At 52.5% G+C, this 26,272-nt stretch overlaps 3 protein-coding genes across 5 annotated transcripts; 2 read left to right on the top strand and 1 right to left on the bottom strand.

Moving 5' to 3' along the window:
- Positions 1 to 944: 944 nt before the first annotated feature.
- Positions 945 to 9,286, top strand: LOC120751167 (GDNF-inducible zinc finger protein 1-like). Of its 2 annotated transcripts, none has more exons than XM_040060622.2 (8): positions 945 to 1,082; positions 1,635 to 1,822; positions 3,256 to 4,167; positions 4,758 to 5,606; positions 6,433 to 6,527; positions 7,029 to 7,196; positions 7,752 to 7,909; positions 8,717 to 9,280. In XM_040060622.2, the coding sequence occupies exons 3-8, from the start codon at positions 3,257 to 3,259 to the stop codon at positions 8,966 to 8,968; spliced, it is 2,433 nt and encodes an 810-aa protein (XP_039916556.1). In that variant the 5' UTR covers positions 945 to 1,082; positions 1,635 to 1,822; position 3,256; the 3' UTR covers positions 8,969 to 9,280. The 2 variants fall into 2 exon arrangements, with proteins under 2 accessions (XP_039916556.1, XP_039916555.1); XM_040060621.2 differs by lacking the exon at positions 945 to 1,082 and adding an exon at positions 1,333 to 1,400 and having other exon boundaries at positions 8,717 to 9,286.
- Positions 9,287 to 9,463: 177 nt separating this feature from the next.
- On the top strand, positions 9,464 to 16,928 carry GZF1 (GDNF inducible zinc finger protein 1). Of its 2 annotated transcripts, none has more exons than XM_040057970.2 (6): positions 9,464 to 9,541; positions 10,697 to 11,975; positions 13,374 to 13,468; positions 13,942 to 14,109; positions 14,723 to 14,880; positions 15,352 to 16,928. In XM_040057970.2, exons 2-6 carry the CDS (start codon positions 10,711 to 10,713, stop codon positions 15,661 to 15,663), a joined length of 1,998 nt encoding a protein of 665 aa, XP_039913904.1. In that variant the 5' UTR covers positions 9,464 to 9,541; positions 10,697 to 10,710; the 3' UTR covers positions 15,664 to 16,928. The 2 variants fall into 2 exon arrangements, with proteins under 2 accessions (XP_039913904.1, XP_039913905.1); XM_040057971.2 differs by having other exon boundaries at positions 9,470 to 9,541; positions 10,700 to 11,975.
- A 472-nt stretch (positions 16,929 to 17,400) lies between these two features.
- On the bottom strand, positions 17,401 to 25,635 carry NAPB (NSF attachment protein beta). Its single transcript, XM_040057974.1, has 11 exons — positions 25,461 to 25,635; positions 23,562 to 23,641; positions 23,160 to 23,276; positions 22,379 to 22,425; positions 22,225 to 22,302; positions 21,488 to 21,543; positions 21,195 to 21,279; positions 20,508 to 20,612; positions 20,201 to 20,269; positions 19,939 to 19,989; positions 17,401 to 19,028 (listed from the first exon to the last, which is right to left on the bottom strand). Exons 1-11 carry the CDS (start codon positions 25,556 to 25,558, stop codon positions 18,924 to 18,926), a joined length of 891 nt encoding a protein of 296 aa, XP_039913908.1. The 5' UTR covers positions 25,559 to 25,635; the 3' UTR covers positions 17,401 to 18,923.
- Positions 25,636 to 26,272: the final 637 nt, after the last annotated feature.

The following is a 26,272-nucleotide window of genomic DNA, read 5'->3' as shown; positions in this document are numbered from 1 at the left end:
CGGGATTGGCATCTCCCACAGCTGCCTCCCACATGTTTCATCCCTCCTGATGAAATTCCAAGATTAAGGATTGGGAAAGAGCAGTCATGATGCTCTTCGTTCTCTCCCCCCACGGGAGAGACATGGAGAATTCCATGGGCTCTAGGGAGCCCCTGAAGTGCATCCGAGCACCCAGAACATTTGGGGAATCAAGTGAATCTCCTGAGAAACAAAACTGGTGGCAAAGAGCAGAGCGAAATCCAGCCTTGGGAAAATCCTTCCTGGGATGGACACATGGATACAGCCCAGCACTGTATCCAGAAATTCCCTCCATCCTTGTGGAATCCAGACTAAATTGGCCGGGAGCCTCCCAAATCCTCCGGGTGAGAGCTGCTGAGTATGCCAGTTTTCTGATAAAGGAAAAGCAAACAACATTCCCTTGTGTGAAGATACAGGAACATTATCCTGACATTTTCAACATGGATCACTCATACTGCTGCTCATTCTTCTTGCTCCAAGAGCTGCGTCTGGACAATAGAAACATTCCCTGGCTACAAACAAAATAATTAGGATTGAAAACGTGGGTAACACAGACGTCTGCCTTTCCTAATTTATTTTTTTATGAAGGAGTTTATTTTACATTTCCTCAGGGAATTACAGTCATCCAACATTTTCCCAAGCTGTTAAAATGTGAAGATTTTAAAACCTGAACTTAAGTGGGAAAAAAAACAACAAAGACAAAAACAAAAACAACAACAACAAATACACACACACACAAAAAAAACTTCAAAGGAAGAATTTATCTTGGAAAAAATTGGAAGTGCTTGGCCACCCGCTTTTAAATGATTTTGTGTGTTAAAAGACAGGAATATAGGATCACCGGTGGGAAGAAACAGGGAGACCCTGTGCTTCTAATCCCAGATTAAGCCCACCAAATTTCAGAGCTTTATGCTGGCTTGTATAAACACCTCTCTTAGCTCTGGCACTGATCTCCCAGTATCCACGGTGGATATCCCAGTATCCACGCTGGGAGAGCCTGAGGAGATGCCCCAGCAAACCGCGGGGTTTTTAAAGCACCTGAGGACGTGCTGATATCAACCGAGGTAATTTAACCTGATAAAACCCGGCTTTTTAAAAGCGCCAAAACAAATTGTTTCCAAAATGTGTCGTTTTGGGAGCGTTATGGCGGTTTTTGTGTGTGTGTGGGGGTGGGTTTTTTTGTTTGTTTTGTTTTGTTTTTTTGCGGTTTCGCGTCGTTTGAAGGCGGGGATTGGGGATTTAAAGGTTTGGGGCTGTTTTGTGTTTTTTATTTTCCCGTGCTGCGGGAACGCCCTGCCCACACTCAAAATGGCGGCGGCGCTGAGGCGCTGAGGCCGCGGCCGCCATGGCGCTGTCGGGCGGGAGCGGGCGGAGGCGGCGGGGTGAGCACGGCCCGGGGCCGGGAGGGACCCTCGGGATGGAGCCCGGGAGCGCCGGGAATCAACCCCGGGAGCGGCGGGAGCGATCCCGGCCGCTCCTGCCCGGCGGGAGGCGATTCACGGCTGCTGCTACCTGCGGGAGCGCGCAGGGGAGCACCCCTCGTGTCCCGGCGCGCTGAGCCTCCGGTTTGTGCCAAGGGCTGGGATAAACATTCCGTATCTCCGCTTTCCTTGCAGCGCTTCCCAGACACCTGCGCAGAGATACCAACTTTGTGGCTGCTCTCAAGCGCCAGAAGATGACGCCGGCTGTGCCAGTGGCGCAAGGAGCAACACGGCGCGGCGACATTCCCGGAGGATGGTGAACGCTCGTGCTGTGCCAGCCTTGAATTCCTCGGGGGAGGAGCCTTTGCTGGGTTGTCCCGAAGGTAATGTGGTTAGGGAGAAATTCAAGTGCTTTGTGTTTAAAAAAAACCAGACAAACCCAAACTTTAGAAATTTGTCCAGCAGTTTTCTGGAGGGAGAATGGAAATTCTCTGGAGCGTAAGCGGAGATTTTTCCGGAGCACAAATTGAGATTTTTCCTGAAGGATAAATGATACCCTCCGGGATTTTCCTGGAGGATAAATGGAGATTGGGGGGAGGTAAATGAAGATTGATTCTGCATGATGAATAGGGATGCTCTGGAGCATAAATGGAGATTTTAATGTGGATAAAATAAAAATTTTTCCAGCAGGTAAATGGAGATTCTAAAAATGCACAAATATAAATATTTTCTAGGCGATTCAGGCTACTGTTGGGCTTTATTTTTTAAAGGAGTTGTACCAATTCCGGTTCCAATTCCTCATCAGGAACTCCACAATTGAATTGAAAGATGGTTTGGGTTTTGCATCACTTCTGATGCAATTAAAGTGTCTTTGCATATAATCTCTTGGATTAATTATGCTTTCTGCAAATCTTGTGCATGTGTGCACATTTTTAAATTGCCACAGAAAAAGCTGGAAAGAAGTTACAAACAAACCCATAAAATGGTGAGGAAATGGGGTTTTTGTTTAAATCCTTGGAGCGAGTGTTTTGGAGACTTAAGGATTTGGCAGCACTTTGGAAAACTAAAGATCAGCTTCCAAATGGGAACAGAAAATACAAATCTCAGGTTTTTTTCTGACGGAAAAAAAATGGTGGGAACTGATGGATTTGTGGAAGGATTCTTCAGTTGCTGGTGTGGTTTAATCAAGAAGCAGCTGAACTCAGAGGTGATCTTGGAACTTATCTCTCCCATCGGGCTCTGTGTCAGATCCAGGTTTTAGAGGAGCTCCCATGGGAGCACGGATTGGGATCTTATCGCAGATGGGAACCTCGCAAAGGAGCAGCAGGAAATTAGCACGTGCTGCTCTCATTGATTTCTCTAAGCACTGCACACAAACCAGGATTTCCTGCTGGAAAACTTGGAGGCAGCAGATGGGCTGGAAGCTCCTGTGGATTTTGGAGCTGAACCTCTGGATCTGCACTGCTTCCAGTGGGAATATCTGGCAGGTGTTGGGTTGGGAATGTTGCAGAGATCCCTGATAGCTGTGGGAATTACCTAGTAGGAATCGGGATGTGAGCAATCTTTTTCCAGTAGAATACAGGCAATGCTCTTGTGCCCACATTCCCTCAACTTCCTGCTGCTGGGAGATGGTTTAGTTCAGGTGGTGGTGATCCATCAAAGCTTAGAGGCCTCTTCCAACCTCAGTGGTTCTACAATTCCACCTGTGCAGGGTGAACAAGGAATTAGGGCATGGAATGCCACTGGACTTTCTCTGCCATACTTGAATGGAAAGACAGGAAAAATCATTCCAACGTTTTTCTGTTTCTTCTGCCAGGATGGAGAGGAAGAAAATCCTCATGAAGTCCAAGGTTGCTGCTCCCAACCTCCTGAGGGCTCTGCATTCCCTATACCGGCTCGGGCACCTCTGCGATGTGACGGTTCTCACCCAACACCTGGGAATTCAGGAGGCATTCTTGGCTCACAAAGCTGTCCTGGCAGCTTCCAGCAACTACTTCAAGGGGCTTTTCCTGCACCAGGAGATGGTGGACACGCAGAGGTGCACGGTGACTCTGCAGGACATCTACACCGAGGAGTTCACCTCCTTCTTGGAGTTCGTGTACACAGCAGAGGTGGAGATCGAGGCGGGAAAACTCCAGCGGATGAAGGAAATAGCAGAAAGGCTGGAATGCAAGGATTTGCTTGACATCTGTGAAGAAGTGAAGGCAGAGGGCAGGAAGGGCTTGGATTTGAGCCTCCACCTGAAAGGGCAGAGGGGTGAAAACAGGGCATCACAGTGGCCCTGCATCCAGCAAGAGGAGAACCCCAGGAACTCTTCCCAGATCGTGACAATTCCCATGCAGAGGAAACTCTGGGATAGGCAGAAACATAAGGAGCTGCTGCCGAGCTATGAGCTCATTGGAGGCCAAGCAGGAGGCCTGGAGCAGGAGGCCACAGCTTTTCCAGCCCCAGAATCCAGGCCGGCAAAGCTGCCCAAGTGCAACAAGACACATTCCCCAACCAGGGTGGGTGTGGATATCACCAGCCTGGAAAGCGGGGATGGCCATGTCCTCCACAGGGGGCAGGATCGGAAGCGGGAATCCCAGGGGTGTCCCTGCTGTGACAAGGCCATCAGCTCCAGGTGCGGCCTGGCCGGGCACATCCGGGCACACACCGGGGACGGGCCCTACCGGTGCCAGCGCTGCCCCGCCAGCTTCACCCACAGGGCTGCCTACAGCTCCCACCTCAGGTACGGCACTCCTGGGAACGCCCTTCCTCGGCATTCTGGGATAAATCATTCCTGGAGTCCTCCCTGCCAGAGTTCCAGAATTTCTTGGATCTGACTCAAAGCGTATTGAAATCGGGATTTTTCTCTTGGCCTCGCAGTGCAGATGACTGGATTGAGGTCTCTCAGATGGGGAATTTAGGGAATTTCACATTGGATTAAGGGGGACTTGTGCAACCAGATTTGTTTGGCATGCTCAGATTTGGTGCTTTAAATAGGAATTTTATGTCTCTATCTGGACATTTAATCTCTATTTCCTCTGGTTCAAATCTGTAATTTCATGGCCTGGGAGGAAAAGTCCGTCCTGCATTCCAGATCAGGTGAAAAAATACAGGTCTTAATGAACCGAGGCATTTTAATTGTCTTTAATTATCTAGTCCAACTCTTCCCAAACTCTCCGTATTTGCAGGCTTTCCAAACACGCTGGGAATTTCTTAAATGGGGCAAGGAACAATTCAAAAGAAAGGACTCTTTCCCCAAGGCCTGAGTTGAAACAGTTAAACAAATAATGAGTTTCAATTAAACTTATTGAAGTTGTGCTCCATTTTTAACAGGAAAATCCATGAGTCTGGGCAAGAGAGGAAACTTCTGCCTGTCTATTGGATGGTGGTTCCATCTACACACGACCCAAACCCCACAGGCTGCGACAAAGATCCTGACACAGAGACTTGGGATGGAACACCAGGAACCTCAGGGTGTGAGGAAGATCCTGGGAATTCATCCGCTGAAGCAGAAAGGAGCAAGGAGCAAGAGGAATCCCAGGAAGCTGAAGGAGGGAATGAAGATGAAGGTGGAATGAGTGTGAAGGGCGAGGAGCGGGGCGGCTATGACATGGGATACTCGGAAGTTGAAGGAAGTAGGGACAACGAAGAATGTTCTGAGGAGGAGGATGAAGCCTCAGCAGAGAAGGACAGCAAAGATCCCGAACCAGGGTTTAAACTAAAGAAGGCCAGTAAAAGAGTGGCCAACAAGAAGTCCATCTATGTGATCCACTGCGACAAGTGCCAGGAGCAGTTTGTTTCCCGGAAAAGATACGTGGATCACTGCCGGGACGTGCACCAGAGCCTGCCCGGCAAGGCGTACCGGTGCGAGGTGTGCAGCAAGGCCTTCGCCAGCCACGCCAGCTGGAAGGAGCACCGTGCCTGCGTGCACAGCGAGGAGAGGAGGTTCTCCTGCAGCCTCTGCCAGGCCACCTTCAAGAGGAAGCGGGATGTGAGGACTCATTCCGTGCGGAAGCACGAGGGCAGGGCCAAGCGGCCGCTGTGCTCCGTGTGCGGCAAGATCCTGAGCTCCCACACGGCGCTGGTGTTCCACATGCGGACGCACACCGGCGAGAAGCCCCATGAGTGCAGCGTGTGTCACTCCAGGTTTGCTCAGCCTTCCCAGCTCAAGATCCATACCAGGTCAGATCCCAGCCGTGCCCATTCCTTGCCCCTTAGAACAGGAACACGATGATATTGGGTTCAGTGGGATCCATGATTAATTCTCTTACGCAAAGGCTTTGGTTCCATGTTGCATTTCCCATGGTCGGGATTTCGACATGGATACCCTGTCCAAACTTGCAAGGAATATTTGTCATTTGGGGAACGGCTCTAAAATCCCACGATGGCCCTCTGTGATGAAGAGTGAGTCAGGGGTCCTGGATAAATGGATCCTGAGCTGTGCTTGCTCCTGAAGCAAGAAATTGCCACGGGATTTCATCTTTATGTGCAACTCCAAGTCCACACTGCTCATCTGGAGCTTGACGGGATGAGTTGCTCCCTGGTGGTGTCTGTGTGGACGTGTCCTCTCCCAGAAGAGGGTGAATCATCCCATGGAATTTCCCATCTTTCTCCAGAGCAAGACTGATGATAATCCTTTGTCCTGACAGATCAAAATTAGGAATGATTTTGGACATTATCCTGTTTGGGTTGGAATAAGTTAAGACCAAACATTAGGCTCAGATTTTTCTGATTCTCTATCATTTTCCCTTCTTTGTCCTTTCCCATACTCTGAGCTGTCTGGGAAAAAAAGGTGGATTTTTAGGGCCTGAAAGTGAGGAAAAGGTAAATTTTAAATGGGAGTTGTACTCCTGGAGTGTAATGCCTGTACCTGGAAACACTCCGTCTTCTGAGGGAGCAGAATTTCCTTTTCTCAATACAGTTAAAACGCAAACATCATTTCAAATCCAGTATTTTAGGGATCAAGACCTAACGAATTACTGATCATAGGGTGCTCTGTCCCCATTAGATCCCACACCGGGGAGAAGCCCTACATCTGTGAAGACTGTGGCGCTTCCTTTGCCGACAAAGGAAAACTCACTGGCCACAAAAGGACACACACAGGTGGGAATTAAATATTCCAGGTGCTTTTCCCATCCCTTTCCTGTTTTATTGCTGAGATATGAAATAAGTGCCCCTTTTTTTTGTAACTCACAGGAGAGTATTCAAGTACCAGGAAGGAATTCATAGGGATAGAAGGACTTTTAGCCTGGAGAAAAGGAGGCTCTGGAGGGACTTTGTTGTTGCTTTCCACAATTCCCTGACAGGAGCCAGGGGAAATTTGGGCTCTGCTCCCAAGGAACAATTGATAGGATGAGAGGAATGTCCTCATGTGGTGCCAGGGGAGGTTCAGGTTGGATATCAGGAAGAATTCCTTCATGAAATGGGATGGAGTCCCCATGCCTGGATGCGCTCAGGGGACAACTGGAAGTGGGGGATTGGGCACAGGTTAAACTTGATGACCCTGGAGGTATTTTCCAGCCTGGGTTCTGTGATTTGCAGACCAACTGTGAAGGACAAAATTCGTCTGGGAGAATTCCCAATGTCCAGTTTCTCTTCCCTCAGGAGAGCGGCTCTTCAGGTGTGACGTGTGCGGGAAGCACTTTGCCACCAACGAGTACCTGAAGTGCCACAAGCGCTGTCACCTGGGAGCCAAACCCTACAGGTGTGAGGTTTGTGGGAAAACCTTCGGACTCAGAGCCTCCCTGGCCCAGCACAGCAACGTCCATGCAGGTAATTCCAAGGCTGGGAAAAGGAATGGTGGCTTTGTGGTACTTCCTAGTGTGGATGGGGACATTTCATCCCATTGCTGAATTAGGGGGTCCCAGAATCACTGAGGTTGGAAAAGAGCTCCAAGCTCATCAAGTCCAAGTTGTGCCCAATCCCCATCTTGTCACCAGCCCAGAGCACTGAGTATGACATCCAGGCATTCCTTGGACACCTCCAGGGATGGGAATTCTGATGGGAAGCAGGTCTCGTCCTGACCCTGGTTCACAGGAGTGTTGTGTGGTATCCTAAAAAACTGAGGCCTGGATTGTGCAGCTGAAGGAATTTGGAGTAGAGGACAGCTGTAGCCTTGGCAAGTATTGGGAAATATTTATGGAATGGTGGGCTTGGAAGGGACCTTAGGGATCATCTCATTCCACCCCCTGCCACGGACGCCTTCCACTCTCCCAGGTTGCTCCAAGCCCCGTCTAGCCTTGGACACTTCCAGGGAAGGGGCCAAAGTGCCCGCTGTTCTCTCCCAAGTGCTCCTAACCCTGTGTCTGCTGGGATTGTTATTCCCAGAGACCCGTCCCTATTTCTGTGAGCAGTGTGGGAAGGCCTTCACACAGCAGGGAGCTCTGCGGCGGCACCAGCGCATCCACACCGGGGAGAAGCCCTACAAGTGCCGGGCCTGCGAGAGGACCTTCACCGACATGTCCACCCTGCGCCGACACGTGGCGGTAGGACATCCCGCGGGATCTTCCCGGTCCTCAGTGCCACCTGCAGGGTGCCAGTGTCACCCTGGCAGCGGGAATTTCCAGCCCTCGGGAGGGGCTGTGTTAGGGATGAGTTTCAGGGCAGGGTGGTGAGCTACCATCTTAAAATCTGTTCCTGAATTTTGTGGGATTTTCCTGCATGGGCACGGCAGCTCCCACTGCTGGCTGCCAGTGCAGTCGTCTCCCAGTCTTAGGGGAAGAGTCACCATCCCTGGAAGGGACTGGATACAGCACTCCCTGATGATCACCATCTCCGCGATCTTTTCCTAAAAGATTTCCATGAAAGTGTTTGAGGAAGGACTCGGGATTTTTAGATTCTTTTATGGATTAACTGTGGAGTCTCCAATGCTTTAACCTTCATTCCAGCCCCGTAACACGATGGTTTATCCAACCTCGTGCTGCACACGAATAGGAATTCACACATTCCCAGTGTTCCACTGGAAAACACTGAGCTCGGCTCTTCCCAGTGACCTCCGGGTCCTGGAAGTGACAGCGAAGACGGAACAGGAGGTTCCCTTCCAACTCCAAGTCAATATTTTGCCTGTGTGCTGAAATTCCAGCTGATTTTGGAAGCATTCCATGGCAGCAGAGCCAGAAATTCAGCATGGAGTTGGCAGAAGAGCCTTGTTTGTGTTCGAGTTGAGACTTGGAGAGCAACAGCGTGAAGTTATCCCAAAATTGTTGGATTTAGCTCTGGATGAAGTTAAATATTTGTCAGTTAAAAATCAGATCTAATTGTTTTACTGTCTCCCACTCCCTTTTTTTTCCTAGATCCATGACCGGAATGCTCACTGGAGAAGCTTCTTGATCGACCTCACACACAAAAAAGACCATAATTGGTCCAAAATAGAGACTTTAGCGGAAGCGCACCCGGGAGGAGATCCCATGCCGGAAATTTGGTCGGTTGACCACAGGAAACTTTATAAACCAGAAAGTGCTAAAGCAGCAGCACACGTGACACCTGGGGTTGGGGACACCGGGGACACTGAGCCCTCCCTTTTGTACTTGCAAAGTCAGTTTTAGCCCCAAAAATGGGCGGTTTGAGGCAGAACGGTGGGAATTTCCTTTAGAATGCAGGGAAACATTCCCAGTGGTCACTGCAGCTGCCTGAGAAGGTGCATTACAGGCGGTAAAGAGGTAATTCCTCATAAGGGTATTTACTCCACTGAAATGTTTGCAGCTGTCCAGAGGTTTTTTGTTGTTTTTTTTTTCCCCAAAGCTGTGGCAGCATCCCACTGGGAATGTGCAGGGCAGGGTGTGGGTTCATAAAAAAACACAGCGCAGTGCCGCAGCTGTAAATCACCAGTTCCTCGTTTAATAAAGCTCTCAGTGGTGTCGAGGCCGTTCGTCGTTCATTCGCACGGATTTCCCTGGGGAAGACGCCGGGATTTGGGAACGCCAAAGCCGGGGGCGGGCTAGGCCGCGTTGCCTAGCAACGCCCTCTGTGCCTGGTGACGTAACTTCCGGCGCGCCGCCACCTCGGCCGGGGTCGTGGCGCGTCAGCGCTTCCGGCCGCGCCCGGGGCTGAGCGGGAGCAGCCGCCGGGAACGGGCTGGGAACAAACCGGGAGCGGGCTGGGAACGGGCCGGGAGCCGTGTGAGTGCGGGAGTCATGGCGGGCTGGCCCCGCCCGCCTTCTTTTGCTCCCCTCTTCCTCCCTTACTCCCCTTCCCTCCTCTTTTTGCCCCTTTTTCCCCACCTCTTTCCCCCCTGCCCCTCCTTGTTTCCCCCCTTTCCTCTCCCTTTTTTACCCCCCGTCTTTTCCCCCACCTCAGCATTCCCATGTGATCCGGGGTCCTTTGCAAATGGGATTGGAAGTGGGCACAGTAGGGTTCTCCATGACTTCAGCAGCAGCCGCCTGGGAATCCTCTCCCCATTCCCCTCTGTGCTGGAGCTTTTTGCCTCTTTCCAGCCAGTTTTGCCTCTGGAAGGGGAGGTATTCCTGGGAAACGGACAGTGCTCAAATGGGAATTAGAAGGTTAGTTGTGAAATAACACAAGGAGTAGTTAAAAATAATTTTATTGGGGTAAAAAAGTGGCCACCGATTGTTTATAAAGCATTGGGTGAGACTTCACTCAGTTCCCAGGACATGGAAGGATTTTCCTCAGATTCCAGGAAGAACAGGGTTAGACTCAACAGATTCCTCAGAGCACCTTTAAATCTGTAGAAATATGGTTTGTTCTGGGGTCAGACATTTGAGAAAACACCCCAAAAATCGGCTCTTTTACAATCTTTGGAGCAGTTTCAGACATTCCCAGGAAATAGGGCCCAGTGGAAGGCTGGAAATGGGCTTTCAAAATGTGCAGGCTGTGCACTGTGAGTGAATTTTGAGGAATTCCCATCATTTTTGAGACTTCTGGCGTGTAAATACCATTATCTGTCACATAAGAGCTTGGAATTTTTTGTGGAAAGCATTTTCAGGCAGTTTTTTAGGATTGCAGTTAACTTCTGCTTAATCTTGCCTTCCTTTTATTGCCTGGTGAGGCCAGGAATCATTCCTTAATTCCAGGTGCCTTCACTTTGATCCAGCTCTATCCCAGCTTCTGTCAGCGCAGAGGGTTTAATGGAAAATTAGGGATGGGATTTAAGCTCAGATTCACTCACTCCATAGTTTTGTTATGGAGTTGGAGATTGACCCAAGGCTGGATTAAATGATCTCGGAGCTTTCTCCAACCCCAGCGATTCCATGAAGCTCAAACCCCGGCCGCCGCAAACCTGCGGAATTCCGCTGCCTGACGCGGGGTCTCGTTAGCAGGGAGAAGAAAGATGGAAAGCAATCCCGTTCTGCTGGAATCCAAGTCCTCCCCCATCAACCTGCTGAACGAGATGCAGCAGCTGCGGCTGCTGGGCCACTTGTGCGACGTCACGGTCAGCGTGGAGTACCAGGGCGTCCGCGCCGAGTTCCCGGCGCACAAGGCTGTGCTGGCCGCCACCAGCAAGTTCTTCAAGGAGGTTTTCCTCAACGAGAAACCCGTGGATGGCCCCCGGAGCAACGTGTTCCTCAACGAGGTGCAGGTGGCGGATTTCGCCTCCTTCCTGGAGTTCGTGTACACGGCGCGCGTGGAGGTGGAGGAGGACAGGGTGCAGCGCATGCTAGAGATTGCTGAGAAGCTCAAGTGCCTGGATCTCTCTGAGACCTGCTTCCAGCTGAAGAAGCAGATGCTGGAATCCGTGCTGCTGGAGCTGCAGAACTTCTCGGAATCGCAGAATTCTGAGGAGGAAAGCCCCGCCCGCCCGAGCGCCGTGGCCCCGGCAGAGGCCGAGCAGGAGCCTCCGGACTCTTCCGTAGCCGCACCTGGCTGCGGAGCATCTCCCGAGGGGCTGGCTGCCAAATCCAAGGAGAAGATGGACAAAAAGAAGGAGGCGCCGAAGGCTCCTTACGCCAAGATCCGCAGGGCGAGCGGGCGGCTGGCTGGCAGGAAGGTGTTCGTGGAGATCCCGAAGAAGAAATACACCCGGAGGCTGCGGGAGCAGCAGCGGAACGCTGAGGAGGAAAAGCGGCCCGAGGGCGAGGAGGGAGAGCGGGAGCAGGAGGAGAACTCCGGCAAACCCGAGGGGCCCTCCCCGGAAAACCTCCCCAGAGGCGAGGAGGACAAGAAGAAGCGCGGCGGCGCCTTCAAGTGCGGCACGTGCCAGAAGGAGTTCCTGTACGAGAAGAGCTTCCTGAAGCACATCCAGCAGAGCCACGGGATCGCCTCGGCGCTGGAGTTCCGCTGCGAGACGTGCGCGCAGACCTTCGCCAACCGCTGCAACCTGCGCAGCCACCAGCGGCACGTGCACAGCAGCGAGCGCCGCTTCCCCTGCGAGCTGTGCGCCAAGCGCTTCAAGAGGAAGAAGGACGTCAAGAGGCACGTCCTGCAGGTGCACGAGGGCGGGGGGGAGCGCCACCAGTGCCACCAGTGCGGCAAGGGGCTTAGCTCCAGGACGGCCCTGCGGCTCCACGAGAGGACGCACACGGGACACAAGCCCTACGGCTGCCCCGAGTGCGAGGCCAAGTTCTCCCAGCCCTCGGCGCTGAAAACACACATGAGGTAGGAGCAGCTTCCCCTGGACTCGGGGTGCAGCCCCCAGGGCCTCCCGAATCCCTGTTTTCTCTTCGTGCGGCGGTTCAGCCCTCGGGGCCTCCCGAATCCCTGTTTTCTCCTCGTATCCCGCGTGGGCCGGGCCCGTGCTGCGGAGAAATCCAGGTGGGATTCCTCCAGCACGTCCTTAGACTCAATACACAGACAAGCGTGGAAATATTTGGGAGGAATTTGGCAGGGTTTTCAATGGGAAAACGCCGGATTTGGGGGCGAAGCAGGGAAAACAATGGATCTGGGAACAGGAGGAGGTGGCGCATCACCGATGTCACCCACGCGGAGCTGATCCAGCACCTGCTGCGTTTTGTCTGTTCCAGGGCATTTTTATCGGGCAAAAAAATCGTCTCTGAGGGGTTTTAACCTGGTTTTGTCAGTATTTTATCTACCTCGGGACATTTTGATAAGGGAAAAATCATCCATCCCTGAGGGGTTTCGACCTGATTCATCAATTTATCTTTCCGAGGGCATTTTTATCAGGGTAGAAGTAGACTCCGAAGGGTTTAACCTGATTTTATCCCTTTTTTGATCCGTCTCAAGGCAGAACCCTTTTCATGAGGGCAAAAATCATCTCTGAGTGAGTTAACCTGATTTTATCAGTTATTTTATCCGTCCCAGGGCATTTTTATCTGGGTAAAAATCATTTCTGAGGGACTTCAACCTGATTTTATCAGTTACTTCATGTGTCTCAGGGCAGACATTTTGATCAGGGCAAAAAATCCTCTCTGTGGGCCTGAGCCTGATTTTTATCAGTTTTATTTTTCTGAAGGTGTTTTTATCAGGGCAGAAATCAACTCTGAGGGGCTTGAACCTGATTTTATCAGTCATTTTACCTTGCCTCATGACAGAGACAGTTTTGTCAGAGTGAAAAAATCTCTGAGGGTTTCAACCTGATTTTATCAGTCATTTTATCTGTTTTGGGCCAGAGACATTTTTATGAGGGAAAAAATCCTCTCTGAGGGGTTCAACCTGATTTTTTTTTGTTTTTTTGGTTTTTTTTTGTTCCCGGAGTCCTTTCAGGAATTTTGGACCCTGGAAACTCAACACTGCCTTAATTTGGGTGTGGTGGCAGCTGGTGGTGGGAATTTCTCATCCTTTGGGACATATTTTGCCACAGGGATGTGTCTCTCCAGGAAAAGCAGCCATCCCAACCCCCTGAGATGCTTTCCCTCCCATCCCAAAGCATTGGGCACCACAACCTGGAAAGAATTTTCTAAATTTGGCTGCGTTTCACCTTGAAAAATTCGGTTTTACCATAACATTTTTGGATGTGGGCATTGATCCAGCAGTAAGGATCAATGGGAATGAGGGAAAGCCTCATCCTGGAGTTTGAACATTCCTTTTTCCTTGCAGGATCCACACAGGGGAGAAGCCGTTTGTGTGTGATGAGTGTGGGGCCCGCTTCACCCAGAACCACATGCTCATCTACCACAGGCGCTGCCACACAGGTGAGGCTGGAAAACTGGGAAAATCCAATCCCAGACATTCCAGGGAAACTGTTGCCTTCAGAAAATGTTGCTTTTTACCTGTAGTTCTATGGATAAAACGAGATATTGTCGTCTCTCAGGTGGGACTTGCCTGAAAAAGGATACCCCAAGGATATGCCATGATTTTAAGCTGAGGGAGGGTTGATTTAAATTGGATTTTGGGAAGAAATTCCTCCCTGTGAGAGTAGTGAGGCCCTGGAACAGTCTTCCCAAAGAAGCTGTGGGTTCCCCATCCCGGGAATTGTTCCAGGCCAGGTTGGGAGTGGCTTGGAGCAACCTGGGATAGGGGAAGGTGTCCCTGCCACGAGATGGTTTGGAACTGGGTGAACGTTAAAGGTCCCCACAGTGAGGACGTGTTCCGGAATTTCTGTGGGCTATTTAAGAGCATTCCCAAAGCTTTGCTGGTTTCATCCTCCTTCTCCCCGTTTTTTTAGGGGAAAGGCCTTTCATGTGTGAAACCTGTGGGAAGAGCTTTGCCTCCAAGGAATACTTGAAACACCACAACCGGATCCACACAGGATCCAAGCCCTTCAAGTGTGAGGTTTGCTTCCGGACCTTTGCCCAGCGGAATTCCCTGTACCAGCACATCAAAGTCCACACAGGTAGGACGTGCCCCTTTTCTTGGATACACACACCCCTCACCACTGCAATCTTCCAGCAATGAATTCCCAGCCAGGTTTTTCCCCTCGTGCACTGATTGATGTGTCGTGTTCTCCCCTTCTCCCAGTAGTCCTGAGTGACAGCAGTTCCCTGGAATGCTTCTGCAGGCTGTGGAGATACCTTAATAACCTGCCAGGAGCATTGGTGATAGAGAGCTCTGGTTTAGCTCCAAAGGTTTATCCATGGAAGGAGGAAAATGGGATCTGTTCCCAAAAAGGGAGTTGGTGGTGTGTTTGGAGCTGGGATCCTGGGGCTGGGAGCAGCTCAGGGGTTCTTAATCAGAGAAGAGTGAGTAAGAGGAGGGAATACTTGGATTCTGGGCAGGACTTGAGTCTCTAATGGAAAATCCATGTAAAAATGCAGTGGCAGCACAGCTTTACAGGGCTGGGAGGAACCTGGAGCTGCCTCCAGATGGGTCGCAGTGTGCCAACATTTGTACCACCAGGATGTTTTCCCTGATCATTCCCTGCCGGCCAGGGCTTGCTGGGCGTTTCGGAGGCCCAGCAGCTCTGCTCTGCCCGCGTTCCCAGCCTGTCTCCCATGCCGCATTCCCAGGGGAGCGGCCGTACTGCTGTGACCAGTGTGGGAAGCAGTTCACGCAGCTGAACGCGCTGCAGCGGCACCACCGCATCCACACGGGCGAGAAGCCCTTCATGTGCAATGCCTGCGGCAGGACCTTCACCGACAAATCCACGCTGCGCCGGCACACCTCGGTACGATCCCGCGATCCCCGCGCGCCGGGAGCGCCTTCCCGTGTTCCGGGGGTGGCAGCTCAGCGCTGGCAGGCTTCCTCGGAGCCACATTCTGTGGATTGACGGGTCAAGCCCACAGCAGACTTCCAGTTCAGCCTGATGGAAGCTTGGGTTGGCTGGGATGTTGGGAAGGAATTCTTCCCTGGGAGGTTGGGAAGGCCCTGGCACAGTTTTCCCTGAGAACCTGTGGGTGCTGCATTCCTGGAATTGTTCAAAACCAAGCTGCATGGGACTTGGAGCAACCTGAGGTAGGGGAAGGTGACCCTATCCATGGCAGGGGGTGGGACTGGATCATCTTTACGGCCCCTTCCAACCCAAACCATTCCGTGACTCCAAAACAAAAACTTTCTCTGCCGACATCAGATACAAGCTTGATCCCAACTTTTTGTCATCCCATATCCAACCTTCTCTCTCCTGGTTATTCCTTTGCAGATCCATGATAAAAACACCCCCTGGAAGTCCTTCCTCGTCATCGTGGAAGGAGCCGCGAAGAATGGCGAGGGGCACAAAACAGAGCTTCCCGACGAGGAATATGAGGTGTCCCCCAAAATCCCGGAAAAGCTGCTCTCCTTCCCAGAGAACAGCCCCTACCAGAACCTGGCAGCAGTGCCGGGAAGCGGGAATTCCAGCACAGACTGTAAGGCCTCCAGAGCACAGGAATCCCTGCTGGGAGAACTTACCGTGCTCCACACGCAGACGGACTCTGGGCAGCCCCAGCTCCATGCCCTGGTGAACATGGAATAATTCGGGATTGCCTCCCGCTCTTAGGCTGCACCCCTTGTACAGTCCTTGGCCTGGGGGAGGTGGGTGGTGGGAAGCTGGGAAGGAGTGGATTTCCAGCTTTCCTCTGGAAATCCCTTCCTCAGCTCCATCTCCTGATGGTCAGGCAGGATGGCACCACACCAGGGAATTTGTGGGAGTTGATTCTCTGGGAATTCAGGGGGTGGCTCAGGTACCTTGGTGGTACAGGTTTGTTTTGCAGGGAATTCAATGCCACATGGACAATCAGGGGAACCGATGATGCTCCATGACATTTGCTACGTGTTCCCCAGTGGAATTTCATCCAGGAAAAGTCTGGCTAAATTTGCTTTTCAGGAAATGTTGGTTTCTCTCTGCTTTTGCCAAAGATCCCAAAGAGTGGGAGCAGCTTTGGAGTTTCATTCCAGGAGTTTCGTGTCCCTGCACAGCAAAAAGGGGCAGGTGGGCAGCCAAATGCTACTTACCTTGGTTTTACAATTCCATGGAAACTGGAGCAGCCTGGCACTTGGATCCTGTCAGTTCTCACCTTCCAGCTCCTCCAGCTCCCATGAAATTGGGCACTTAGGAGACCAGAATATCTCCTACAATAAAGTCTGGGAAAAGGAGCTGTGCTGGAAAAGTTTCACTTCAGAGGCTTTTCCTGCTCCATTTTAGTGGAATAGTATTTGGGGAATTTCCCCTGGGCAGGGAAGGAGCCTTGGAGTGTTGTCCAGCTGGGCTGACACCTGTTTTTTCGGAACCGCAACAACCCACTGCTATGGTTTAATGCTTCAAGCCTCGGGATGGGCTTCCCAGTGTAAAAACCCACAGCTTTTCCCATTCCTTCTCCCATTTCTTTGCCTGCTCCTGTAGTATTCCCCCAGCAGTTCCTCAGCTGAAGCTGTGAGCAGAACTTTGGGAAAGGTAAGCACAATCCAGCCTGGCGAGATCCAGCAATAAAGACACCCCCTTCCCTGCTCCCCCCCAGCCTGTGGCACAGAGCTATTTTTTGGGATAAAGGGATGGTGGCATTCTCATGGAATTCTAAGCTAGAAAAAAGGGATTTTTTTGTACCAGAGGACATTTCTAAGAGGTTATATTTGAGATATTTATTCCTGCTGGAGCTCAGTTATTCCCAATGTAAGGAAAGGGGTTGTAGATATATTTAAAGGCTGAGCACTTGGATCTGGAGCCGGGGAATGTTTTATACTCTGGGAATATGCAGAAGTGAGTTACTTGTTTGAGCTGTTCCTATTAAACTGTGGAATATGTAGACCTCCCAGTGACTCAGTCGTATCCAGTGGGACACTCTGGGATATTGACAGGCTTGGAAAGTTTACCTGGAGAAAGTTCCTTGGAAACCTCAGAAGGGGCCTACAAGGAAAAGTGGGAGGGATTATTCACCAGGAAATGACAGGACAAGAGGGAGGGAATGGCTTCCCAGTGACAGAGGGGGAATTCAGGAGGGATGTTGTGAAGGCATTCTTCCCTGTGAGGGTAGGGATGCCCTGAAAGTTTTCCCAGAGAAACTGGCTGCCCCATCCCTGGAAGTGTTCAAGGGGCTTGGAGAAAGCCAGGACAGTGGAAGGTGTCCCTGGAACAGGATGAGCTATAAGGTCCCTTCCCACCCAAACCATTCCATGATTCCAAACAGGAACTGAAGGAATCACACCCCCTCCCAGCCTCCATCATCCCACCACACTCCAGCCTCTTGAGTTTTCTGGAAGAACCACTTCTCCCTCCTTCCATCCATGATTTTCACTTTATTCATGTACGGAGTCACACCAAAGATGATATTCTTGCTAAGGCCATTTCCTTAAATAAGTTTTCCAAGTAGAGAGTGATGGAAGTGGGGCAGGAATACAGCGGGAGTGGTGGAATTGTCATCTGGGAACCGTCACAATTCACCATGGATACAGCGGAGGACATGCTGGAGCTACTCACACACAACTACCAGGTGTAGGGATGGAGTAACAGCCCTCCTGCTCCTCCTGTCCTACAACACCGACACAGGGAATGGCAACAGGACTGAAAAAAACACCAGGAAAAGTGGAGCCTCCCAAGCTGCGCTTCCCCTCATCCCGGCTCCCACAGTGCTGGATGCCAGACAAAGCCATTCCTAAGGGTGGGAACGGATGAAATCCGTGCGCTTCCAAGCCTGGAGCTGGGAGATCCACACCCCCCCCGCCTCCCAAGCCCAGGCTTTTCCATCTGTTTGGGATGAGCACAAGGACCTGTGGGAAATAAAGAGATCAGGAAGGGCGGGAAAACACCAAACCAAGGAGAATTCGGCATGGATCAGGATTTTTGGTTTTCAGAACTTTAGAGGCCAAGGAATGAGCCAAGCTCTAGCCAAAGCCCAACATTCCGACCTGACTTTTTCCAGAGAAAAGAGGGGCTGGGGCTGCCTGGAGCCTCCAGAGCAGCCCTTAACGACTTCACTCTTCCCAAAGAGTGACAAATTGCACAAGCTCCCGATGCCTCTGACACATCCCTGAAAAACCAGGCAGCTTAATCTTCTCTCCTTAACCACACATCCATCAATTCCCGCAGGAATTTTTCAACTTCTCCCAAGCAAACTGTGCACCCCTGCCACCCGAATTCCAACGAGGCTCCCGTGGGATCAACACCCGCGTGCAGCCGAGGGGTCGGAATTTAGGGATCGTGCCCAGCACACGCGGAGGGCGAGGTACAAAAATAGATCCTTCCTCGGGTGGAGTTACTTGGGAAGTGGAGGGATGGGATGCACCATGACTTTGAAGTGGAAAATCAATCCAAGAAAGATGGAAACCAACCAGGACCTAGGGCTGACACCTATCCCGGCGCTCCTGGAATGCCTTTGGCAGGGTGGGGGTGTGCGGGACATTCCCAGTTCCCAAAGCCTGTGGCTGGCACCACTTCCAGACCCCCAAATCCAAGCGTATCCAACACTTGCGAACGGGAAAATGGGAACACAATGGGCTGGAAGCACTTATTGGTACTGTGCTGGCCTGGATGGAATATTTACATGCTGGAATCAACGGAACAGCGGGAAAACCGGGAGCTGCAAGTGCAGGCACCAGGATGAGCGGGACCAAACCCGAGGAGGAGGAGGAATTCCGCTCCAAGGGCTTCTCCTGCCTCGCATCCGTCTGGAGCGTCACCACAGAGCGGGGGCTAAAGAAACACAGTGAGCCATGGGAGTGGGAAGCGACGAAAGAAAGCGCAGGATTGGGTCGGGAATTCCCGAAAAGTCCTCAGCTGGAGGCAGGAAAGGCCCGCGGGCATCACTTGAGGTCGCCGTCGCCCTCGCCCTGGATGGTTTTCTTGATGCGCAGCAGCATCGTGGTGAGCCACTGATCCAGCCGCGAGATGGAGTCGAATTCCTTCACCTGGCACCGGGAAAAACGTGGATCAGGGAGCGGGCGGGAAAGGGAACACGGCGGGGATGGGAGGGGAGAGTGGCAGACATGGGCTCCTCCTTGGAATAAAGGGGAGGGAAAGAGGAGAGAAAAGGGAGGGAGGGAATGCAAAGAAGGAGAATAAAGAAAAAAGGAAGGGAAAATGCGGAAAGGGAGGGGGAAAAAAAGGGGAAAGGGGAAAAAACAGGAAACAGGCAAAGGGGAACAAAAGCAAAACTAGGGGAAGGGGGAAAAAAAGGAAGGGTTGAAAAGGGGAAGAGAGGAAAAAGGGGACGAAGAGAAAAAAAGAGAGGAAAGAGAAAAGAAGAGGGGAAAGGGAAAGAACCAAGGGGAAAGGGTGGGGGGAAACAAGGGGGAGAAAACTGAGCAGAAAGGGAGAAAACAAGGGGAAAAAGGGGGGGAACAAGGGAAAGGAAAAAAAAGAGAAAGGAAAAAAGAGAAGGGGAAAAGGAAATGAAAAAGCGGAGGAAGGAAAAAAGGGGGAAAGGGGGGTAGAAAGGAAGAGGGGAAAGAAAGGGGGGAGAGGAAAAAGGGGGTGAAAAGGAGGAAGGGTGAAAAAAAAGGGGGAAGTGTGGGTGAAATAAGGGAGAGCAGAGGAGGAAAAGGGAAAGGCACAGGGCCACAGTCCAGAGAAGAGTCTCTCCAAATGCACCCTGAGCACTTTAATCTCCTGTCAAACACCAAAGGAGCAGAATAAACCCAGGCAGGATCTGAACTCTCCACGAAAACCCAGGAATGTTAAAAGAGGAAGCTGGGACCTTGCTGGAGCAGCTCTGTCCCCGGCCCTTCCCTGCAGGTTCCCAAATACTGAACAGGGCACAGGCACCCCAAAGAAGAGAAGGAAGAAGCAGCATTCCCAAGTGAACCCATGAGTACTCACTGCCTCGGTGTAGGCCTCGCTGTTCTGCTCCTCATGAGCTTCCAGCAGTTTCTGGGAAAACACCAGGAAAAATTAGGAAATGCTCTGTTCCTGCATATTCCCTCTCTGGCATCTCATCCCAAGGAACAGAGACCCATGGAAAGCACCCACCATAAAGAGGGGTCTGGGCCAAACCCAGGGAAAAGTGAGGCTGATGTCCTCTAAAATGCTGGGATAAAGGAGAAAACCCCTGGAAAAGTGCGAAAGCCCCCCGGTTACTCACTTTCAATAGCTTGCATTCCCGGGAATCTGTGAAAGCTGGGAACATTTCTTCGTATTTCTCCAGTGCAAGCTGGAAGAGAGAAATCCCTTCACACACCATTCTCATTTTTTTCCCCAAGATTCAAACTTCCCATCCTCAAAATTGGGAAAGGATCCAACAGGAAACCAAAGTGGCAGTGGCACATCAACAATTCCAGCCACTACTGAGGAGGGATCAGGGATTTTGGGATAATAGCTGTGAGCCCACCAAGCTTCTCCCAGACGGCCGAGGCTGGTGAAGTGGGATTGGGAATTCCGGGATAACTGACCTTGGCATTCAGCTCATCCACGATGAAGTGGCACAGGGCAGCTTTGAAGAAATATTCCTTGGCGCTGTACTTGAGCAAAGGGTTATCCATTGTGTTTGTTCCCACCTGGATAAAAAAAAAAACCCAACATGGAAAAAGGGGCAGGAAAGGAAAGCCTGGATTAAACCAATTCAAATTCCACCCTGAACCACAGGGCTGGAAATAAACGGCATGGAAAAAATGCCAAAAAGCTGTTGGGAAGCAGGGAGGTTTTAAACTCATCCTAAGGGAAGTCATATCCCACCAGGCTGATCCCTGGTTGATGAGGAAATGGAAAAACAAATCCATTTGGGAAAAAGCTGCTCCAGGATTAACCCACTGGAATCACCAAGCAGCAATGCCTGTATTCGCAGGTAAATACCAACAAAAGGCAGAGCTGATAAATCCAGGAGGGAATTTTCTGCCAAAGGGAGTTGTAAATACATTCAAAGGGGAATTTTTATGCACTTCTCCCAACCTTCTCCTGGAAGCACTGAAAATCATGGATGTGGCACTTGGGGACACTTGGCCATACAGGGGAAACAGTGGGACCCTGACATCAGAGAGCTTTTCCAAACTAAACAATTCCCTGATTCTGGCAGTTCTGCCAACCACCCGAGCCCTCTTCCTTGGGAAGAGGTGCTGTTCCCATGGGATTTGGCTCCTGACCTGCTCGTAGATCTCGATGGCTTTCTGGTACTGCTCCAGCTGCGCCGCGTAGGCCGCCACCTTCAGCAGACACTTGTTGGCTGAGCTGCAACCACATCCTGAAAATCAGACCCTAAATCCTGGGAATTCACCAGCCCGCACCCCAGCACCCCTTCCCAGAGAGAGGAGTGGGAACCCACAGCTGGGATTTAGAGGAATTCTCTTGGAATAGCCCAAATTAGAAGTGTATTGGTTCTGGGAGTGTCTGGGATGGATTCCTGTTCCAGCCCTTCCCGCTGATCCCAAGGACTTGCCTGTTGGATTCCTCTCCCTTGTAATAATCCGCGGCCTGCTCGTAGTGTGCGATGGCCTGGGGACAGAAATGTGGGATCAGTCATCCCGGGATAAAGCACCCCAGGCAACAGCACCAACATTCAGGGAGAGAGATGAGATCCAATGGGGCGGAGCTAAGGAAGGAAATCCTTGCCTGGAAAATAACCCCTAAATCCCATCCAGTTTTTTCCTGCAAAATTCCAGCAGGAGGTCTGCAGCAGGGAGCTTGGAAGTGGGATTGAGGGAATGAGTGCTGATGTGGGAACTGAAAGTGACAGAAAATGGCTCCATGACATTTCCGAGGCCCTTTTCCAACGGGAAACGTTGAGGCAGATTATCACCAGAGCATTCAGCCAGTGCTGCTGGCACAGGGACACACCAGAGGCTTGGGAATCCTCTATGAAAGCCTCTAGGCTGGGAAAACCATTAACTCCAACTCAGGGCTGGATTGCACCTACACCAGGAATTCCAGTGCTGGATGGGAGATGGGAACTCTTGAGCTCAGGGCATGGAAATCCCAGGATGGTTTGGGTTGGAAGGGACCTCAAAGGTGATCCACCTCCACTGCGGGAACACATTCTGCTATCACAGGCTGCTCCAGCTTGGCCTTGGACGCTTCCAGGGATGTGGCAACCAGAGTTTTTCTGGGAAAGCTGTGCCGGGGCCTCCAATGACATCACTGATGACGTCACCAGCGGCGCCACCGATGTCCCCTCACCTTCTCGATGTCCACCAGCTCGGCCTCGTAGATCTCAGCGATGGTGATGTGGTGCTTGGCGGCGATGGTGAAGCGGCCCTGGGGACAGGAGGGAAGCAGGGTGAGGCGCGCGTCCCCAGGAAGCCGCGCGGCATTCCCGAGAGCGGGGCCTTACCATGTCCGTGTAGATATCGATGGCTGCGTTTAAGCAGTTGATGGCCTCTGCAGCGTGTGTGAGAGACAACAGTGTCAGCCGCGTCCCCTTCCCAAATCCCACCTGGCAGCTGCTCCAGGGAATATCCACCCACAGAGCAGGCTCTGGAATGACCTCAGCCCCAGCACCCCCGGCAATTCCCAAAGGGAACAAACACCAGGATGACCCAACCCCGAGTTTGCTGTCTGCATCCCCCAACAGAGCAAACTTCAAGGGATCAACTCCAAAACGCTGCTGTTTTCCAGGGAATTTCAGAGTTTCACCACTCCAAAAGGGTATTATCCACCCTGAGTTTGTTCCCATGTCTCCTGGGACAGTGCTGGTGGGAGGTGGGGGATTTGCTTCCAGACCTATCTAGGGAAAAACGGATTGGAGACCTTCCCAAAAATCACAACCGGGTTGAAAGAATCCCAGATCCTTTATTCTCACACCAACAAAGACCAGGACTGGGGCAAGCCATGGGGACACGGGAGGGATCCCACTGGGATCCAGCCCAGTGAGTGCCCAAAGCCATTCCTCAGAAAGCCATTCCCTAAAGCCAAGCCAAACCAGGATGGAAGCTGCCAAAAGTCCCAACACCCTGCAGCATCCCAAATCCCAACGAACACCAAGAGGAGACGCCAGGATAGTGCTGACTTCCTGCATCATCCCAAAGCTCCTTCTGGAAAAGCAGGAACGCACCTCTGCCGCCACTGAGCCTGGGAACAATCCCAGATTGCGCTGCTGGGTTCCGCTGCCTTACCTTGCGGATCCGCTTTTTTGTAGGCATTCCCAGCATCCACAAAGCTGGTGGCCGAGTCGTGCTTGCTCTGGAGCTGCATGTGCAGCTTGGCCGCCTGGCAAAAGGCATTTCCTGCCGCTGGAAAAGAAGGAACATCAATCCCATGAATCCCGGGAATGAGCGGGAAGGCACTGCTTCGGGGACCTGGGGAGATTTAGGGATAAGGGCTTCCCAAGCAGGATCACCAGCTGGCATTTTAAAATTCCTCCAAGTTCCTTCAGCTCATTCCTTTGTCCACTCTCCCAGTATTTAAATAGGAATTGCATGGACACAGAGACCAGTCCCCATGGAATTATTCACAGGAAAACATCTGGGCACTCCGGGATCACCCAGGCCCCCCCAGACCCCAAGACTTGGACTCACCGCTCCAGTTTTTGGCGATCTTGAACATGTTGGCAGCCCTGGTGTACATCTCACAGGCCTCCTCCACCCGGGTGTTGCCCCTGGAATGCAGCGGGAATGCTCCTGAGGTCGGGCCAGAACATGGCTCCGGAGCCAAAATTGGGATTGCGAATCTTGGCCTCTCCAGGCTCTGAGGGCGACCCCACCCCCCATGTGAGAACACTGAAAGGGGAATGCTGGATTTGGGGGCTCTCCCAGAATTCCGAGATGCCAAAGGTCCGATTTTTGGCAAGGAAACGCAGATTTTTCATGGAAACCTTGGAAAAAAAGAAGATCTGGGGGGACCTCCTTGGTCTTCATAACTCCCTTACAGGAGCCAGGTGGGACCTGGCTTCCACAGAAAAAAAAAAACGAATCCCAGAATCCTTAAGGTTGGAAAATCCCTCAAGCCCACAAATCCAACATTCCCCCAAAATCCACGTCCCCGAGTACCACATCCACACTGCTCTTAAATCGACCTCACAGCAATGGATTACTCCATTTTCTTTTCCATCCCTTGGGCATTCTGGCGCTTTTCTCCCCTCCCTCTGGCAGCCAAGCACGGTTGGTTTGGAAGCACAGGCGGGATTTTTGGATCCCTCCTTGCCCTTGGAAGGCGCCTCTGGCATGAGCCAAAGCCAATGCAGGCGGCACCAAGGAATGCTACACCCAGAGAGGCCTCTGGAACAGGGCAGGTCCCAGTCTTTTAATCCAAAAAAATTAGAAATAAAAGGAATAACAGCTCTTGTGCAAGGTGATGGAGCCATTCCAAGAAGGGCCCAGGTGGGAAGAATGAATTTGGCAAGCCCTGAGGCCTGGACATCCCGTTCGCAGGGAAGGTGCCAAGAGCCGAGTCACACACCCCCACCCCCACCCCCACATCCTCTTGTTTTTTCCCTCCATCCGTTTTTAGCCCTGAAAATTAAAAATTCCTCCAAGGATTTTCAGGAATTTGCCACCCGGATTATGCCCCTGGAGCAGGCCTTGACTGATTAATCTGCCGGAGGCCAGAGAGGAATTTCTATTTAAAACTTGTGGATTTTAGGGCGGCCGCAGCCGATTTTTCTGGGCTGATGGATAAAAACCTCCCGGCCTTCAGAGAGCATTGCTCCGGGAATGTTCTTTCCTTAAAAAAACTAAGGAAAAGCAGGACTGAGGTGGCCACACCATCCCGTTTCCAGACACACCCCCAGGAACAGCGAGGCTGGAGCAGCCAGGCCCAGGGAAAAGAACGCTCTGCCATTTTCTGGGATAATGCCACCCGCAGCCCCGGAGTGCCGGGTGTTCCCTGGGATTTCGGGAGAGCCCAGCCCCGCCAGGGCGAATCCGGGGGTGCCAGGAGATGATTCCCCCGGGATAAGGCCGGGATGAGCGCGGAGCCGGACGCGGGGAGGGGACAGGAGCCGCAGAGGCCGAGCGCGCTCGTCACATCCCTGTGGCTATGGATGCCAGGGGGGGCTGCTCCAGGGGCATCCGGGTTTGGATCGGGATGGGAGGGTTCCGTGTGCCCCCCCCGCCACCGTGCCCTGGCAGGGATAAGGAAGACCCTCACCCCCGCTGGGGGCAGGAGTTGGGAAAAAGCGGGAAGAGGTCGGGAAGGGGAGGACGGAGGAGATGGGGAAGGGGGACAGGAAACAGGGAAGGGGGCGGAGGTAGGAGATGGGGAAGGAAGGGATGTATGAAATGGGAGTGGGGCCAGGCGCCCAGAGGGTGATCCAGGAGCTGACGGGGAGCGGGAGCTGGGAATGGGGGTGTGAAGGGGCCGGAAGGGGGGCAAGAGCCGGAGGGAGGGATCCAGGAGCCGGGGAAGGGGGAGGGGAGATGCAGGAGACTGGAAGGGGGATGCAGGATCCGGGCAGGGGGGATGCGGGAGCCGCTCACCCGAAGAGCCCCCGCAGGAAGGAGTGCGAGCCCTTGACCCGCTTCTCGGCCTCCGCCATGAGCTGCACGGCCTCCCGCTCCTTGCCGGCGCTGTCCATCGCTCCCACTTTTCCTGCGCTCCTTCCTCCTCCTCCTCCTCCTCCTCCTCCTCCGCCGCGGCACCGGGAGCGCGGCGGGCGCGTGCGCGGGGCGGGGCGCGCGCAGGATGCGGGATCCGGCGGGGATCGGCGATGAGCGGCTCCTCCCGGCGGGTGGGACCCGCGCACCCCGGTTATTCCCAAAGCGGGGTTCCTTCAGGAGCGCACTCAAAAGATGGCTGTGCTTGGTGCCGAGGGAATGGGAGCGGGATCCCAGCCTAGTGCTGGCGGTGGGATCTGTGTCGGGTCAGTCCTTATCCTGAAGGTCATTTGTGTCGCTCTGCGAGTTTCCAGGGAACTACCTCACCTGTAACGCAGGAGAGCTGAAGCTCAGATTCCTGGGAGGTAGCCTACACTTCCTTGGGAATACCCCACACTAATGGTAATGAGGAGAAGGGTCTCCTGCGTCCTGCCCCCGTTACCTGAGCGCACATTGGAATTGTTCAAAAACGCCCCTGGCAGGAGTGAGCCCTGTGCGGGAAAAACCGGGATATTCCTGCCTGAGCCCTCCCCTACGCACCCGGGCCCAGGGAATTCCGTTCCTCTAAACAACGGACCGAACTACAACTCCCGGCGTGTCCCGCGGCCGGCGCGCGGCGGAGCGCCACCGCCCCGCGCCCCTTGTCTCCATGGTGACGCTGGCGCATCCCGGCGCGGATCCCATGGGAACATCGC

The sequence above is a fragment of the Hirundo rustica genome, chromosome 3 (assembly GCF_015227805.2).
Source record: "Hirundo rustica isolate bHirRus1 chromosome 3, bHirRus1.pri.v3, whole genome shotgun sequence".
Taxonomy (NCBI): Eukaryota; Metazoa; Chordata; class Aves; order Passeriformes; family Hirundinidae; genus Hirundo; species Hirundo rustica.
This window is presented reverse-complemented; position numbering and strand designations above follow the sequence as displayed.